The following is a 15,212-nucleotide window of genomic DNA, read 5'->3' on the forward strand; positions in this document are numbered from 1 at the left end:
AAGGCACTGTGCCCCTGTATTCAGAACTGGTTAGGCTACAAGTTGAGTCCTGTGTCCAGTTCTGGGCTCCTCAGTTTAAGAAGGGCATTGAGACTCTTGAATATGTCCAGAGAAGGGCCACATAGGCTGGGGAGAGATCTGGAGCACAGTCCTGTGAGAAGAGGCTGAGGGAGCTGGGGTTGCTTAGCTTGGAGAAGAGGAGGCTCAGGGGAGACCTTATTGCTCTCTACAACTCCCTGAAGGGAGGTTGTAGCCAGGTGGGGGTTGGTCTCTTCTCCCAGGCAACCAGCACTACAACAAGAGGACACAGTCTGAAGCTGTGCCAGGGGAGGTTTAGGCTGGATGTTACGAAGAAGTTCGTCCTAAAAAGAGAGATTGGCCACTGGAATGTGCTGCCCAGGGAGGTGGTGGAGGCCCCATTCCTGGAGGTGTTCAAGAGGGGATTGGATGTGGCGCTTGAAGCCATGGTTTAGTTAGTCATGAGGTGCTGGGTGATAGGTTGGACTTGATGATCTCTGAGGTCTTTTCTAACCTTATTGATTCTATGATTCTATGATTTTCTTTGTGATACTTCATTTCCTGCTTTACTTCCTAGCTGCGGTTTTCCAGTCTCCCATGCTTCACCAGTGCCCTATGTAAGGAATGAATCTCAATTCTCTCTTCATGGTGCCATCAGTGGCTGAAAGGGCAGAAGGGGCCTGGGATCTTGCAGCTTCCCAAGTTAAAAAAATTTTATATAAAAAGGATTTTCTAAAGTTCACTTTCCATTGCACATAATCACACAAAATTTTATACATATTTCTATAGAAATGGGAAGTGAATTCACTGGTGTGGTGGGTTGAAGTTTCCCCTCAGCATTAACTTTACCAGACCAACTCAGTTAGAAGCAAATGGAACTGCATTTGCAAGCACAATCTACACTCTACAATGGAAGGCAATGAATATGCACAGAATAGACAGGAGTTACAATATTGTACAGGTATTTACAATTAATGAACAGTACAAGGATCCCTCTGGCCAAGCACCAGGGGAAGCTACCAGCTTCTCCCTCCCTGCCTTCCCTTCCCCTCTGTACAAAAGGGACAAGAGAGAGGAGCAGAGAAGTTAGACTTAGCCAAGGCCAGCCCATAAGCAGGTTATGTCTCCTGAGCGAAGCAAAACAGCTGAGATCAGAAGAGAAGAGAAAAGAGGGCAGAATTGTTATGGTACAGCTCCTTCTATTCCAGATATTTACCCAGTGAATTTGTTTAGAATAGTCTTTTGTTTTCCTTTTCACACCCAAGAGTGATTGAGTTATAGTTTCCTACTTTTCTGCTCAAAATCTGTAACTGAATTCTAAAGGCACAGCCTGAAACCACCACACCTGGCTAGCCAAGGGCATGGTGAGCATTCATTAGCCAGTGTTAGAATGCAGTGTCTAATTTAATCTAAATACTTCTTTATCTATGAAATTTGAGGGGGTTGCTCTTAAGAAGACAGAAGAGCTTTTGCATGTGCTGTCATCTTTATCCTGGCTGTGATACTGCCTATTTTTTAAGCTAGTGAGGATGAGAGGGACAGAAGCAGCCTAATGGGACTTCATATACTCTGTGATGTATGGGACACTTGCAGTCAGAAATATTGAACTCATAAATGTACTCATTTGCCCTGGAGTCACTGAGAGGGAGACTAAATGCAGGACACTGCAATGTCACAGTCATGCAGAGTCACTTCTGGAACAGCAGAGCTACAGTAGAAAGGCCATATTTTGCTTTGATTTCACTGCAAGTCTGTAAATGAGCTCTGTGAGGCTGCTGTCGCTGCCCAGAGGCAGAAGGGAAACTTGCTGAATATGGCTGTATGCAGACCCCTCTTTTGTTGCTTTTCTGAGATTCTGAAAAGACCTCAGAGATCATCAAGTCCAACCTGTCACCCAACACCTCATGACTAACTAAACCATGGCTTCAAGTGCCACATCCAGTCCCCTCTTGAACACCTCCAGGGATGGTGACTCCACCACCTCCCTGGGCAGCACATTCCAATGGCCAATCTCTCTTTTTAGAACGAACTTCTTTGTAACATCCAGCCTCCCCTGGCACAGCTTGAGACTGTGTCCTCTTGTTCTGGTGCTGCTTGCCTGGGAGAAGAGACCAACCCCCACCTGGCTACAACCTTCCTTCAGGTAGGTGTAGAGAACAATAAGGTCTCCCCTGAGCCTCCTCTTCTCCAGGCTAAGCAACCCCAGCTCCCTCAGCCTCTCCTCACAGGGCTGTGCTCCAGACCTCTCCCCAGCCTCGTTGCCCTTCTCTGGACATGCTCAAGTGTTTCAATGTCCTTAAATAGAGAAGCCCAGAACTGGACACAATCAGCCTTTTGAATCAGTCTTGCTCACACTGTGTCTCCTGTCTCGTGTCTCCAGCACCGCACTGCAACCCTAAGCTCTCCCAGCTTGCCCTTCAAGCATGAAGGTGAAATGAAGTCAGATGTGCACATCTGAAGCAGATGGTTAGCCCCCATCTTGCAGTGGTATTTGAGAGAATTTTTCTTCAGGTTATTTCAGCATCATAGAAGGAAATGAAAGTGTTTCTTACTGTAAATGCTTTTCTCTCTCCCCCTTCCTCTGCACTGCTGTGGGTGTCTGAAGACTCACTTCACTGATTTTCTCAGAGAAGGCTATTTCTGTCACAACTCAGTTCAGGCCAGTCCTATGCACGTATGGCAAAGACAGGATGAGGCTGTGCTAGCCTTGAACAAACTTGTAAATTTTGGACTCTGGGAGCAGGAAGTGAGAAAGAATTGCCACTGCTAAGAAGTCAGAGTGGCCATGCCACTGGCTGAAAGGTAGATTGGTCAAACTGTTTCAAGAATAGCAGAGGCCACAACACAAGGGGCTTAGCTGCTTCTCAAGAATGCATGTAAGCATGTCATCCCACCATGTGGAGTTTCCTTTATGGGCTGCATCTGTATCTATGCCCAGAGAAACAGCATGGAAATGTGAGATTCCCAGCTGCATCCTGAACTGCTGTCATAGTTATTCCCTAGCACATGTATGATGTTCGCTCTAATGCCAGGACAGCTTCCTCTGGTAAACAAGATGGTTTCTGCTGCTTTGTTTGTGTGATGCACTGTGGTACTCAATGCAAAATGCCAGCATGCTTTAAGCCATCTCAGTGAGTGTGTACAAAGTATTTGGCTGCATGTGGCCCTCTAGATAACTCACAGCAATTCTTCAAGACTGGCTTTTCAGACTTGTCTCTGGGATCTGCACTCCCAAGAGTGCCAGGATGGCTTCCAGGCTGCATTCAGTCTGGTTTTACAATACAGCTTAGCTTTCTGCAACCTTTATTCTTTGCTTGGCGTGGCTGCACAGAACCCTTTCCTGCATGGCAGATACCATTCCATCACTGGAGAGCCCAGTGAAGCTCAACCTGGCAAGGCAGCCTTTGTGAGCAGAGGGAGAGCCTTCTCCCACACCTCCTGCTGGTGAGATTCTCCATGAGCGATTGTTTTTGGTATTTGGGAAAATCAGCTGGTCTCCACGTGTGGTCCATTTGACTGGGCTGATTTATCTTCCCTGGGTGGGGATGATGTACTTGGATAAATTGGAAAAGGAGGCAATAGACAGGTGTTTTTTCTTCCCCTGGTCTCAATGTTAGCATCTTACTAAACAAGGTGAACTGACCAGAAGGTATTTTTGTCTCTTCTAGTGTCTCAACCCTATCCTCACACTTGCAGCTAGCTCTAAGGTGCAGGACTTCATGCTTGCAGCGGTTCAGCTCGGGTTCAGTCACCCAAAACCTTGCAGGTCTATTTTGAAGCATTATTCAATCTGTCCACTATGGAGGGACTTTTCTTTCCCCCCCCCCACCCCCAACTCCTTCTGACATCATTTCCTGAACACTATATTCACTGCGCTCTGAAGCCAGCTCGTCTTCTCAGCATACGATGCAAGGCGCTCTTTAAAATGGATTTCAGCTCTCCTTTTACTCTGCAGTGCTTGCTGGTGGTAATAACTGTTACACATGGTAAGTGGCATTTTTTCTTTATGAAGTTGGTACAGATTTGCCTAGGTGAGCAGACGCCTTCATTTTGCTCCAAGATCTTCTAAGGACTCTACGAGGTTTGGGGAGACACCAAATGGTGTGACCACTAATGCATGAAAGGGGCAGTCAGGACAAAGTGAGACAGATTGTTTTTTGGCAAATGAGTGGTAACTAACAAGGTAGCACTTTCTCAGTATACTGCACCCATAAAAGCATTTCGACGGAGAACCTCAGGTCCTCATATGCAGAATGCTGCCTGGAGGGGCTGGAGAGCAATGCGGTTCTGCTCCTGACGCTTGGCATGACCTTGGGTTAGTCCTGGAGCTGCTGTCACCCTGCCATTTACCAGTCTCTGATTTGAGAACAGCAACTTAATAATGTGCAAGGATACTGCAAGACTGGAGCGAGTTAGAACTGCGTCCTTACTCTCTGGGCAAAGGCAGCTGTGCAGGCAGCACCTGTCCGTGCTCTCCTGTGTGCGACATCCATGGCATTGACGCCCTGAGGATCTTTGCACAGTCTCTCAGCTCTGAGGGGGGTTAGTAGGTGGTCATGCCAAATCTAAGGAGAGAAAAGACCAACTGCTCAGCCTTTTGCCACCCCGTGTGCAGGCTTGCACACCACTCCTGCTATCAGGAGGGAAAGTTGGCCTTTATGGAAGACTTCTCAGTTCTTTGATTTTCAATTACTGGTGACCCCAGTGTGTCACTAGGGTTGAGTCTGCCTTTCTCACGTCTCACCTGGGCATTTGCCTTTCTGGGAGACAGCTGAGAGGGGATGGAAGGTCACAGCAAGCTCACTGCCCACACTTGGTGCCTCTCCTTTCAGGCGCTGTCATCCGGACTGGTGTGCTCAGCGGTGGGTCAGCAGTCTTTTCTGTGGGAATTCAAAGTCTGCAGAACCTCTCCAGAATGAGCAAGGGTGACAAGAGATGCTTGACAGCTGTCTTAAATAATACCTTGTTGGCAGAGTGTGGCACTTCTGCCAGCAGATGTCTGAACTTGCAGAATGGCTCCCTAGTGCTGAGGAGTGTGGAGAAAGAGGACGAAGGAAATTATGAGTTTGTTTTTCAGGACATCACCAGATCTTTTAAGCTGGAAGTCTTTGGTAAGTGACCTTCTTAGCAGCGAATAGCTTTTGAATTTGTGAGCCTGTCTGGAAGTTGGTGCCTTGAAATTCTTCTTAAGAAACTGCTTGAGCTTGCAGGTGCCTCCGGAACAGCTTTGTAAGCCTCTGTCACCTCAGGGAGAAGTAATGGTGACTGTAAAGTACAGGATGCTTTTTGCATCCATGATGTCACTCTCTCCTGTCTGCTGAGCCTTCCTTGAAGCAGCCAGTCAGATGAGCTATGTGCTATTTTTCCCCTGATGTAAGAGACAGCAGCATCAAGTGTTCATGAAGTTGAGCCTACAGTATGTAGACACGTAGTTCCTGTGAAAGCTGCCACTGACTGACAGTGCTTTGCTGCCTGTGGATGCCCTTCCCTAAGGAGTTAACTCTACCTAACTCATCTGTGGAAATGGAACTGGACTCCTGTGCAGGTCTGGGCTGAGGCATGCTGGGTTTTCCCCTTGTTTCATGCAGCTGAGGAAAGGTGCTAAAGGAATCTGAACGTGACTTTCTGATTTCTAGCAGCTTGTGAGCAGCTTAGAGATCAGCATCTTGTGGCTGCGCTCAGAGCCCAGCCATAGGTAGGTCACTATGTCAGTCTCCCTGCTGCGGTCCCTGTTGCTACTCTCCTTCGTGCGCCGGCTTAACCATCTGCGGAGTGAGAAGACAGAAAGTCCCTCACTGCTTGGATTAGTAAGGAGAGGGCTTAAATGGGTTGGCCCCCTGCTGAATAGTGCTCCAGACAGCCAGTGACTGTTGTTCTGGGCCTCATCTCCACCGTTCCTTTTGCAGGGCTCTCACTTACACAAGCTTCTGGGAGAAATTGAAGCGTATAAACCTGTAATGAAAACGTCTGAGCAAACTGGTCTCAGTGAAGACAAATGAATCCTTACACCTTTCAGGTGCAAATGGGCAGAACTGCCGTGGAGAGTAGGTCAAAGATGTGACTCCTTGGCATGAAGATCAGAGATTTAGGTTGGAAGTGGGCAAAGACCGCAGCAATGTCCTGCGTTTAACCTCCCTTTCAGCGGATTTGCTTTGGGAACTATTGTCTCTTCCTTGTGTTCTGTTGCCACACCTAATTCAGGGGGAAAATTTCACACCCAGTGTTTTCCTGGAGGCAGTACATTTCAATTGAAGAGAACATTCTAGTTGAAGAAAGTGATTTCTGAGCTTATCTCTGTGGATATTTGCAGAGGCATTCTCCTGTGGTTATAAATGCAGGTTGGCTCCTCCTTGTAGTCTGAGAGGGAGGAATGTAGAATATAGAATAAGAACAATGATTCATCACTTCAGATTGCCTAGCCTGGATCGTGCTGCCTAACTGCTGGTGTCTGGTGTTGGTACCTTTTTGGGCCTGGTTTGATGATCATTTGAGGGCTGAGTCTCCTCTGAAGCTACAGTTACCTGCTGATGACAGCGGAAGCCTCTGGCTGGCAGATGCTTCTTGGTGTTTCCACTGTCCTCTCAGATGAGGGACTTCTATTTTGGACTTTTTCAATTTCAATAAGGAAAACCAAGAGATGCCAGATTTTTGTGGCATCCTCACAACAGGGCTTACTAGAGGGCTTGGGTGGGCACCACTAAGCATTTCAGGGTTGGGGGCAAGCACTGAAGAGTCTGGTTACTTATTTATGTGCTCCCTGGTTGCCATCAAGTGTAGCAGTAGTAGTGAGACTGGTAAAGGAAGGTCCTGTCCAGCTCATGTTCACTGCTGAATCTGCTCTTCACCTCTCTTTCCTTCCTGTCCCCATTGCCCCATGCTTTGTGTGACCAGAGCCATCCATTGATATCCAGTGCTTCCCCAACGGGACCGGGGAGCTGTACTGTGACGTGAGCAGCAACCAGAGCACCAGCTTTCGCTGGCTGCTGAACGGCTCCGCGCTGAGCGCCCCGGAGGCTTGCGTTAAGGACGGGGGCAAGAGGGTTCGCCTGGACAGGACTGTGCCTGGGGAATTCGTGTGTGAGGTTCACCACGGGAGCAGCATCACCAGGACCAGGCCTGTTGTGCTGTCTTGCAGCTATGGTGAGTAATGGTGTCTCCAGAAAATCTCTCAGTTGGCCTTTTGCAGCAGCAAACTACGGATCCTTGCTGTCTGCATCATACCAAACTCTTCTGTCCCTGGCATCTGCCTTCCAGACATACCACATCCTGCTTTCTCAAAGTGTCCCCTTGACTTCCTTCTCCCTCCTGTGTCTCAGTCTGACACAGCCTACAACTACAGAAGGGATAAAAGTTTGCTTAGGAGGTCCTTTTACCCAAGTTTGCAGCAAGGAGGATCTCTACCTGTTTGTTTTCCTCCTTCCCAGTGATGGAGATCTTGTACTTTGGTGTGTACTGATCCTCTGTGCCAATTAATAAACACAAGCTGCTTCCTGCTGTGACATTCATCCATGAACCAGACAGCTGTCCAGTTTCTGCAACAGCCCTGTAAGAAAACCTCCACGTGCTCATCCCTGTTGTTGCTGGACTCAGCTGAGGTGTTCTGCTTTGTCTCTTCTCCTCATGTAGGCCAGCTGCACAAAGTTTTACCAGTCTATACAAATTTCTTTCCATCAGCCCCACACCATTAGAGACAGGGTAAAGACACAAGTCATTTGCTTATGAAACGTAGGATCTTTTCCCTCCATGTCCCTGTTTGGACAGGTAGTTCTGTGAGAAGGCTGTGACTTTGCCCATTTGCAATCTATCCATGAATGCCAAGTGCTCTGCGTGAAGGAGACCATAGTTTAACGAGATAGACAATCTGGATCCTAGGAGTGATGAGAACTGCCAGGAGCTCATGACACTGCTCTCTGATGTAAACTCACACTTATTAAAGACAAATAATATTTCACTTGCATCTCCAGTAGTGAAAGTTTTTCTCTTCTCTAGTAGCAAAAGTTTTTCTCCTCTCTGGAGCAAAAGTCTTATGAGGAGAGCTGGGGTTGCTTAGCCTGGAGAAGAGGAGGCTCAGGGGAGACCTTCTTGTTCTCTACAACTCCCTGAAGGGAGGTTGTAGCCAGGTGGGGATTGATCTCTTCTCCCAGGCAACCAGCACCAGAACAAGAGGACACAATCTCAAGCTGTGCCAGGGGAAGTTTAGGCTGGAGATGAGGAGAAAGTTCTTCCCAGAGAGATTGCCCATTGGAATGTGCTGCCCGGGGAGGTGGTGGAGTTCTCGTTCCTGGAGGTGTTCGAAGGGGGATTGGACATGGCACTTGAAGCCATGGCTTAGTTAGTTCTGAGGTGCTGGGTGACAGGTTGGGCTTGATGATCTCTGAGGTCTTTTCCACCCTTATTGATTCTATGATTCTATGATCCCCTGCTATGTCTGAATGCCCTCTGGGACTATGTATCAATTTGTGCATTAAAACAAGCTCCATACCAGGCTGTCAGTTTCCCCAGTGTGGTGCCATACAGTCATGTGCACAGAGAAAAAGAGCCCAAATGTCTGAAAAAGGGATGGCTTGGGCTTGCCTAAGGAGCTCTAAGGCAGTGGTGTTCTAGCAGTAGTCAGGATGCAGATTTGGTTGGTTGGTTTCTTTTTTTTTTTTCAAATTGAGAAGAGTTTTCCTACTGGCTACCCAAGGCTGGAGCAAATTGTCTTAGTGAAGCAGCAGGTCTGGATGGATGGCTCTTTTCTGCAAGTATGTGATGATCTCTACCAAATTCTCTGCTCAGCATCAAGTCTGATTGTCAAAGCAGCCCTGAGCCAGGGACTCTCAACTGGATAATAATTACTACAGCCTGGCATGTGGCCTTGCACTTGGCCATCTGCAGCCATCACCTCCTGCTAGATGTTTCACATGCTCTCAGTTGGGAGAGGGAATAAAGAGAAATCCTCCCCCAAGCAGCAGTGAAGCCAACTTCCTGCACCCCTGCCCTTGGTTGCTGGAGTTGCTGGGACCTGAGGAAGTGCAGGCTCTGATCAGACTCTCTTTGAGGCTGCTGTAGTGGTTATATGGCTATTCTAAGGGGATTCACTGAGGCTTGTATTAACAAGCCCTAAGGGTAGACTGCAGCTTTTCTTTCAGCAGGAGACTTGGGTCTCTCTCCTCTTTTCAGCTGATCTGTGTAGTACCTTTCAAACCTCCAACTTCCCTGATGAAAACTTACAGATTATCTTGGATGTAACTGGGCAGAGAAAGCAGAAGCAAAAGTGCACAGAAGAATCATAGAATCAGTAAGGTTGGAAAAGAGCTCAAAGATCATCAAGTCCAACCTGTTACCCAACACCTCATGACTACTAAACTATGGCACCAAGTGCCATGTCCAATCCCCCTTTGAACACCTCCAGGGATGGGGACTCCACCACCTCCCTGGGGAGCACATTCCAATGGCCAATTACTCTTTCTGGGAAGAATTTTCTCCTCACCTCCAGCCTAAACCTCCCCTGGCACAGCTTGAGACTGTGTCCTCTTCTTCTGGTGCTGGTTGCCTGGGAGAAGAGACCAACCCCCACCTGGCTACAACCTCCCTTCAGGTAGTTGGAGACAGCAAGAAGGTCTCCCCTGAGCCTCTTCTCCAGGCTAAGCAACCCCAGCTCCCTCAGCCTCTCCTCACAGGGCTGTGCTCCAGACCTCTCCCCAGCCTCGTTGCCCTTCTCTGTACACATTCAGGAGTCTCAATGTCCTTCTTAAATTGAGGGCCCCAGAACTGGACACAGGACTCAAGGTAATCACACAAACCTCTCTTCTCAACAAACCAAAATTGAACTATGTGACTTAAATTACGATGTGCCATGGTACATCAGCATCCCTGATCCAAACAGAACCAAAGCAGTAGGAATGCTCACATGCTCTAAACTTCCTGCAGGGTTTCTCTTGTTTTGTGAAAGAAGTTTTATCACCCTGGTAACTAACAGTGTCCTGTCCTTCTTGCAGGAGACCTGCTGCAGTATCCATGGTTCATTTACATCCTGGCAGGCTGTGCAGGGGGTGTGGTTATCCTGGTGGTGATTGTGTCCTCAGTCATATGTTGCTGCATAAAAAGGAAACACAAGTTCATTCCAGTGCCTTCAGGTGAGTGGAGAATACTGTTGCTGTATGTGATGAGTCTCACAGAGGACTGCATTTGTGCAGGCTGGAGTTGAAATGGTCTCAGCTTGGTAGCTGTTGTCTTCCAGGCAGCCCTCCTCTGATCTGGTGGAGCAGAAAGCTGCTTGCTGACAGGCATCTGTTAGAGCCAGCTGGGTCTTGAATTGAACCTTGCTTTCCCCTTTTTTCACCTCATGCTTGCCACCATGTGCTCCTGGGAAGAAAGAAACATAGCAAAGCTTTTTCTAGGGGCACAAAAAAATGAGCCTCATTCAGGTCTGATCCTGAAAGGGACCAGAAGGTTTCAGATGGCAGTTCTTTGTCAGCACCTGTCCCTGAGTGCAATCTGCCCATGGCAGTGAGGCCACCTCAAGCTGTGATTCTGCCAGCATGACCAAGCTAGTCTCCAACTGGTTGGCAGCGGCCTACCATGCTTGGCATCTGTCTGCTCTGGGAATGGAGCCAGTGCTGCATGAGGAGGAGATGCACTTATGTAGTGGTGGTCCAGCCTCACAATGAGTGTGTCAAGGCTGCTGGGATATGGGAGACCTTTTTCCTTCAAGTTTCTGGTTTTGGTTTTACAGAGGAGGAGAAAGATGATGGACTAACAATGTCCATGATCTCCAGTGAAGGTATGAAGAGTCCCCCCAATGGAGACCATGTTGAGCCTCAACCTGCCCAAACTGACCGCCCTTCAAAGCCTGGTGGGTCCAGTGACTTGGTTTTAAGTCAGACAGGCTGTGTTGGAGAGTGAAGGACAAAATGGATGTGTGTGGCTGATGGGGAAGGAGCTGTCTGGAGAGGCCTGTGACTTGCTAGCATAGGGAAGGTGCTGCATCTTGTCCAGATGTCAGAACTTGCAGCAGGTCACTTGTCAATACCTTCCTTCTGCACAGAAATAGCTTTGGCCCTCATGTAGCCATGAGATGTAGTGGCAGGCATCCCACAGAAGGTATTGCCAGCAGACTGTTCCAGTGTGTCCTGTGCTAAAATACACATCTTCCAACGCCTCCAAAGTTGCCAGTTTCCCTGCAGTTTTGTCACACACTCCCTCTTCTTGTCAGTAACACTTGAGAAGAATCAACCTGCTTTTGTAAGCAGTCCTCTTCAGGACAGCATCCATCAACACGCTGAGATGCAAACATAGCTAAATCCCATCAAAATCAGAAGCTCCTGTGCTTCCTGCAACTGGTGCTTCAGTGGGAAGACAGTCACATTTTGAATCCTTCAAAGAAATCGAGAGCAAACCCTCACAGCTTTAGCACAGTGGCTTTAGCACAGTGTGGTCAAGTGTGCACAGCAAGAAAAGCCCCTCAGAAATCTCCTGCTTTGTGCATGCTTGGTAGTAATGCTCCACTTCTTGCATTATGTCTCCAGTAATTTTGTTTCACATAAATAAACATTGGCAAAATCTGCCCTGGTAATGCACTATCATCAGCTGGTAGAGGGGCTGGTAGCAGCAGCATCATAAACCAGAGCAACACTACCTAGGTCATACCCTGGTCTCAGATCTGCTATCTCTGCTGCTGGTATCCTTCACCGTGCTATTCACAGCCTCTCAACAGCTCAGCCATGCTTTATGCCTGCCTTGGATGCTGCTTTACCTTGCTTTCAAAATATTAAATGCTGCTGATAAACATAATGCAAGAAAGAAGAAGAAGAAGAAAAACCCACCCCTAATCAAATCAGGCCATTGTTTATGACTATCAATGAATAATATCAATGAACATTGAAGTCTTGAACATATCTTTAATTAAAAAGAACAATAATCCACATTGTCAGTTTGACTAACAAAGTATCCCACATTTAAATTGCCTACAGATAAGTAGAAAGCAGAGGTGCATGTGCAAAGTGTCTAGGTGGGGACATATTAAATGTGTGCTGCCAGCCAGCTTTACTTACTGCAATGTTACTGAATAGATTTGGCTTTGGTACATTTTGGGGCAGTTAAACCTGGAGAGCTTCAGAACCAAAGCATTTTAAACAAACAAAAAACCCCAACCCAACCAAACCAAACCAGCCATGGTTAGCAGCTCAATAAATGAGTAGTTACAAAGAAAATTGAATTTTGGCTTGCAGATGTCAGGGAAGAGGAGGCTGAGCTGGTTTGGTTAGGCAGCCTGCAGCACCAGGGAGCAGGGAGAGGATTTCCACTGCAGGGGAGCACAGCACAGGCACCTGTAAGCTATTTCTCTCTTCTTTTCCAGATACTGCCCAAACTGGTCAAGGCACTGAGCCCCTGCACCTTGTGGAAGAGAATTTACCAGTGGAGAGAGAGCCTGAGGAAATACCAGACCCAGAGGTCATAGTTGATGTGGAAAGCCAGGAAAAGGCCTCAGACTGTTTCCCAGATCCAAGTGATAACTGATCTGGCATGCTTGCTGTTCTACCCTGTCTTGAAGCCTATGACACCTGTCCTTTGCATCCCATAGTCTCACTGTGTATAAGAATTGGTTTGGAGAATTTTAGCAGGGAAAACTGATGAGGTGTCAGGCCTGCTAACCTCATTTAAAAGGCAAAAAGAAAATACATGGAAAAGCACACACATGGCTTCAATTCCATGCTGCTGTGGGCTGACATGTTCACTAACAAACAAAACTGGGCAGCTCTTTGGTGCTTTGTCTGTTAAGAGACCTTCAGTTAACCTGTGGAGGCCTGGAGGGCAGCTGAAATGAGACAGGCAGTTCCTCCTGCTCCCTGCCCACCCCATGCCTTGCCATGTCTTTGCCAGACAGTGGTTCCTGCAAGGGATAGGTTTGACAGGTGGCTTGAGGTGGGCTGCCAGTCCCAGAGTGAAACAAAGACCTGGCAGAAATTTCCTGAGAAAGTCTCTTCTCAAGAGTTTTCAAACCCCCACAACTTGTTGGAGGTTTCAGGTAGATGTCTGCTGTGCTGGATGTTTATCTGAATTGCTCCACTGGGCTCCTTTGTGATTTGTCCCTCACTGCTTGTTGTGTGGGGCCAGGAGTGGTGGTAGGGGCTGCTGGTTTGCTCTCCTTTTGATACCCTGTAGTGGCAGGGGGCTACTGATCACGTTTCACCAGAACCTAAGTGCTTGGGTTGCCAAGTTAATTACAACACCTCTGTCACTAGCTTGCTTGCTTTCAGCAGAAGGGTGCCTGGGGCCTGGGTGTGTTACTTTGGTAGAAATGTTGGTTATAATGCTGGGATTGTTCATTAGTGCAAACACTGGTGCCTTTAGTGTAATGGTTTAGCTCCTGCAAGCTGCTTAAGCTGGCCATCTGCCCGTGCATGTAGGCTTTTCCAGTGCTGTGTTATTTGCACAGACAGCAGCAATTTATAGAATCTCTTAGGCAAGACTTGCTGCTACACAAGTAGCACATCCTGCTCTGCTCAGGGGAGGTTTGAGAGTGGAGCAGCTGGGGTAGGCCTGCCGGGTAGAAGGATGAGGTGAGGAGAGGGCAAGGACTTGATCCCAGGCAGCAGGTAGCTGAGTCCCTGGCAAAGCTGCCAGGGGCTGCAGGGCTGTCAGGCCACAGAGAGTGCTGCTGGACACACTGCCAGAGCAAGGTATTTGCTGTAGAAGTGCATTTTTGTCCTTGGAAGCCAGACATGTTGGTGTTAAACTAGCCCAAGGGATGGTAGCAGAGATGGTAGAGGTTTGGGCTGAAGGGGATGGAGAGGTGTGTGTTGCATTACTCTCTTCCCTTGTCATTTTGCCCCTGTTTTACGTAGTGCTGACATTGTGTCATGAAGCCCTTGGAGAGAGGGTTAAGGTATGCCTTGTAAACGCCACCCAGCGAGGTCTGCAAGCGCCACGGTAAGATGGAGCAGCGCTTCTTCACCAGGCGGGGGCGCTGGTGGCCCAGCTGCACGCCTCCCGTGGTCACGGCCAAGCTCGGCATCGGTGACGCCCAGCCATAGGTGGTTGCTCTTCTTGTTTCCTTGTCCTGTGACTCTGTTTTGAAGATTTTTGGATCGTGTGTGCTGTGTTGATGGTGATTCAGCCTGCCTGCTTTTTAAGGCTGCCATAGGAATCAGATGTTCCACGGTAAGAGGGAGATGATAATTCTTTTCCTCGTGGTGCTGAGCTGTCTGCTGTCACATTTTTGTCGTCCAACTCACAGCCTTTGAGGAATGTTTTCACTGAAAGCAAACTCCTGGGGTGGCAGCTGCCTCTAGGCGGCACAGTGGCACCGACACCGGTGATCAGGGGCCGGTGTCACTGAGGTGGGGGGATGTAAACGGCTTTGCTTCTCCCCTGCCCTTTCTGGCAGGGGCAGGCAGGGGACGGTCGACTCCAACACGTTTCAAGGGCTGAACGGTGCTCTGAGCTGCACTGGAGAGGTTGTTGTAGTTTTGGCTGCTGAGGATGGCAGCTGGGATAGCCTTTTCCTGCTGGGCTGGTGCATTCTGGCTCCAGCTTGCCCGAGCACTGCCTTGCTGCTCTTAGCCCTGGGAGTGACCTGACAGCTGTTAGCATCATCACTGGTGTAACCCCAGGCTGGGAAGGACTTTTTCTGTGTTGAGATGGGAGTCTAAGACTCAAGGCATCTTTACCAGGCACAGAGAGTTTTCTGTCCTTCCCTGCTGAAGATGCAGTTCAGCAATGGGGCAAAGGTTTCTGTTACTGCGAGGTAAGGGGAGAAGTCGTGCAGCCTGTGCTCTCTCATCAGCTGTGTGTGTTCATGCCCAGCTATTGTTCTTTTTAAGTGGTTTTTCTTCTTCTCTTCTTCTTCTTTTCCCCACAGTCATTTTTGTTCCTAATAAAAAGACCTGTTTTCTAACTTAATTTAGAAATGTCTAAGTTCTGTTATTCAACAATTATGTCTTTGTGGTTTTCATTGAAACTACACACTGCACTACAGACAAGTCAGGGAAGATGATGGAGCAGCTCATCTGGAGGTCATCTGTAACCACATGGAAGACAAGAAGGTAGTCAGGAGTAGCCAAGGGCAGAATTGGATAATGTGTCATCACAGAGGCTGGGATTAAGATTTGGGCACTGCTCGTGCCTTTGGCCAGGCTGCTCATTGCCTGCCTGTACAAGCTATCAGTGGTGAAGTCCCTCCCTGAGCATATGCAATACTTGTCGCATTG

General features: G+C 48.2%; 1 protein-coding gene across 1 annotated transcript; it reads left to right on the forward strand.

Annotated features, from left to right (window-relative positions):
• The first annotated feature begins 3,892 nt into the window (after positions 1-3,892).
• LOC137444217 (uncharacterized) lies at positions 3,893-14,904 on the forward strand. The gene is made up of 6 exons (XM_068144687.1): positions 3,893-4,004; positions 4,851-5,129; positions 6,910-7,158; positions 9,999-10,136; positions 10,736-10,855; positions 12,359-14,904. Exons 1-6 carry the CDS (start codon positions 3,944-3,946, stop codon positions 12,517-12,519), a joined length of 1,008 nt encoding a protein of 335 aa, XP_068000788.1. The 5' UTR covers positions 3,893-3,943; the 3' UTR covers positions 12,520-14,904.
• Positions 14,905-15,212: the final 308 nt, after the last annotated feature.

The sequence above is a fragment of the Melanerpes formicivorus genome, unplaced genomic scaffold, assembly GCF_026170545.1.
Source record: "Melanerpes formicivorus ecotype bairdi unplaced genomic scaffold, bMelFor1.0.p_v2 SCAF_11, whole genome shotgun sequence".
Classification (NCBI taxonomy): domain Eukaryota; kingdom Metazoa; phylum Chordata; class Aves; order Piciformes; family Picidae; genus Melanerpes; species Melanerpes formicivorus.

Coding starts and splice junctions, on each gene's coding strand:
- LOC137444217 (XM_068144687.1), top strand. CDS start 3,944: ATGGATTTCAGCTCTCCTTTTACTCTGCAGTGCTTGCTGGTGGTAATA. Junction 10,137..10,735: donor GTTCATTCCAGTGCCTTCAG/GTGAGTGGAGAA, acceptor TTGGTTTTACAG/AGGAGGAGAAAGATGATGGA. Junction 10,856..12,358: donor TGACCGCCCTTCAAAGCCTG/GTGGGTCCAGTG, acceptor CTTCTTTTCCAG/ATACTGCCCAAACTGGTCAA.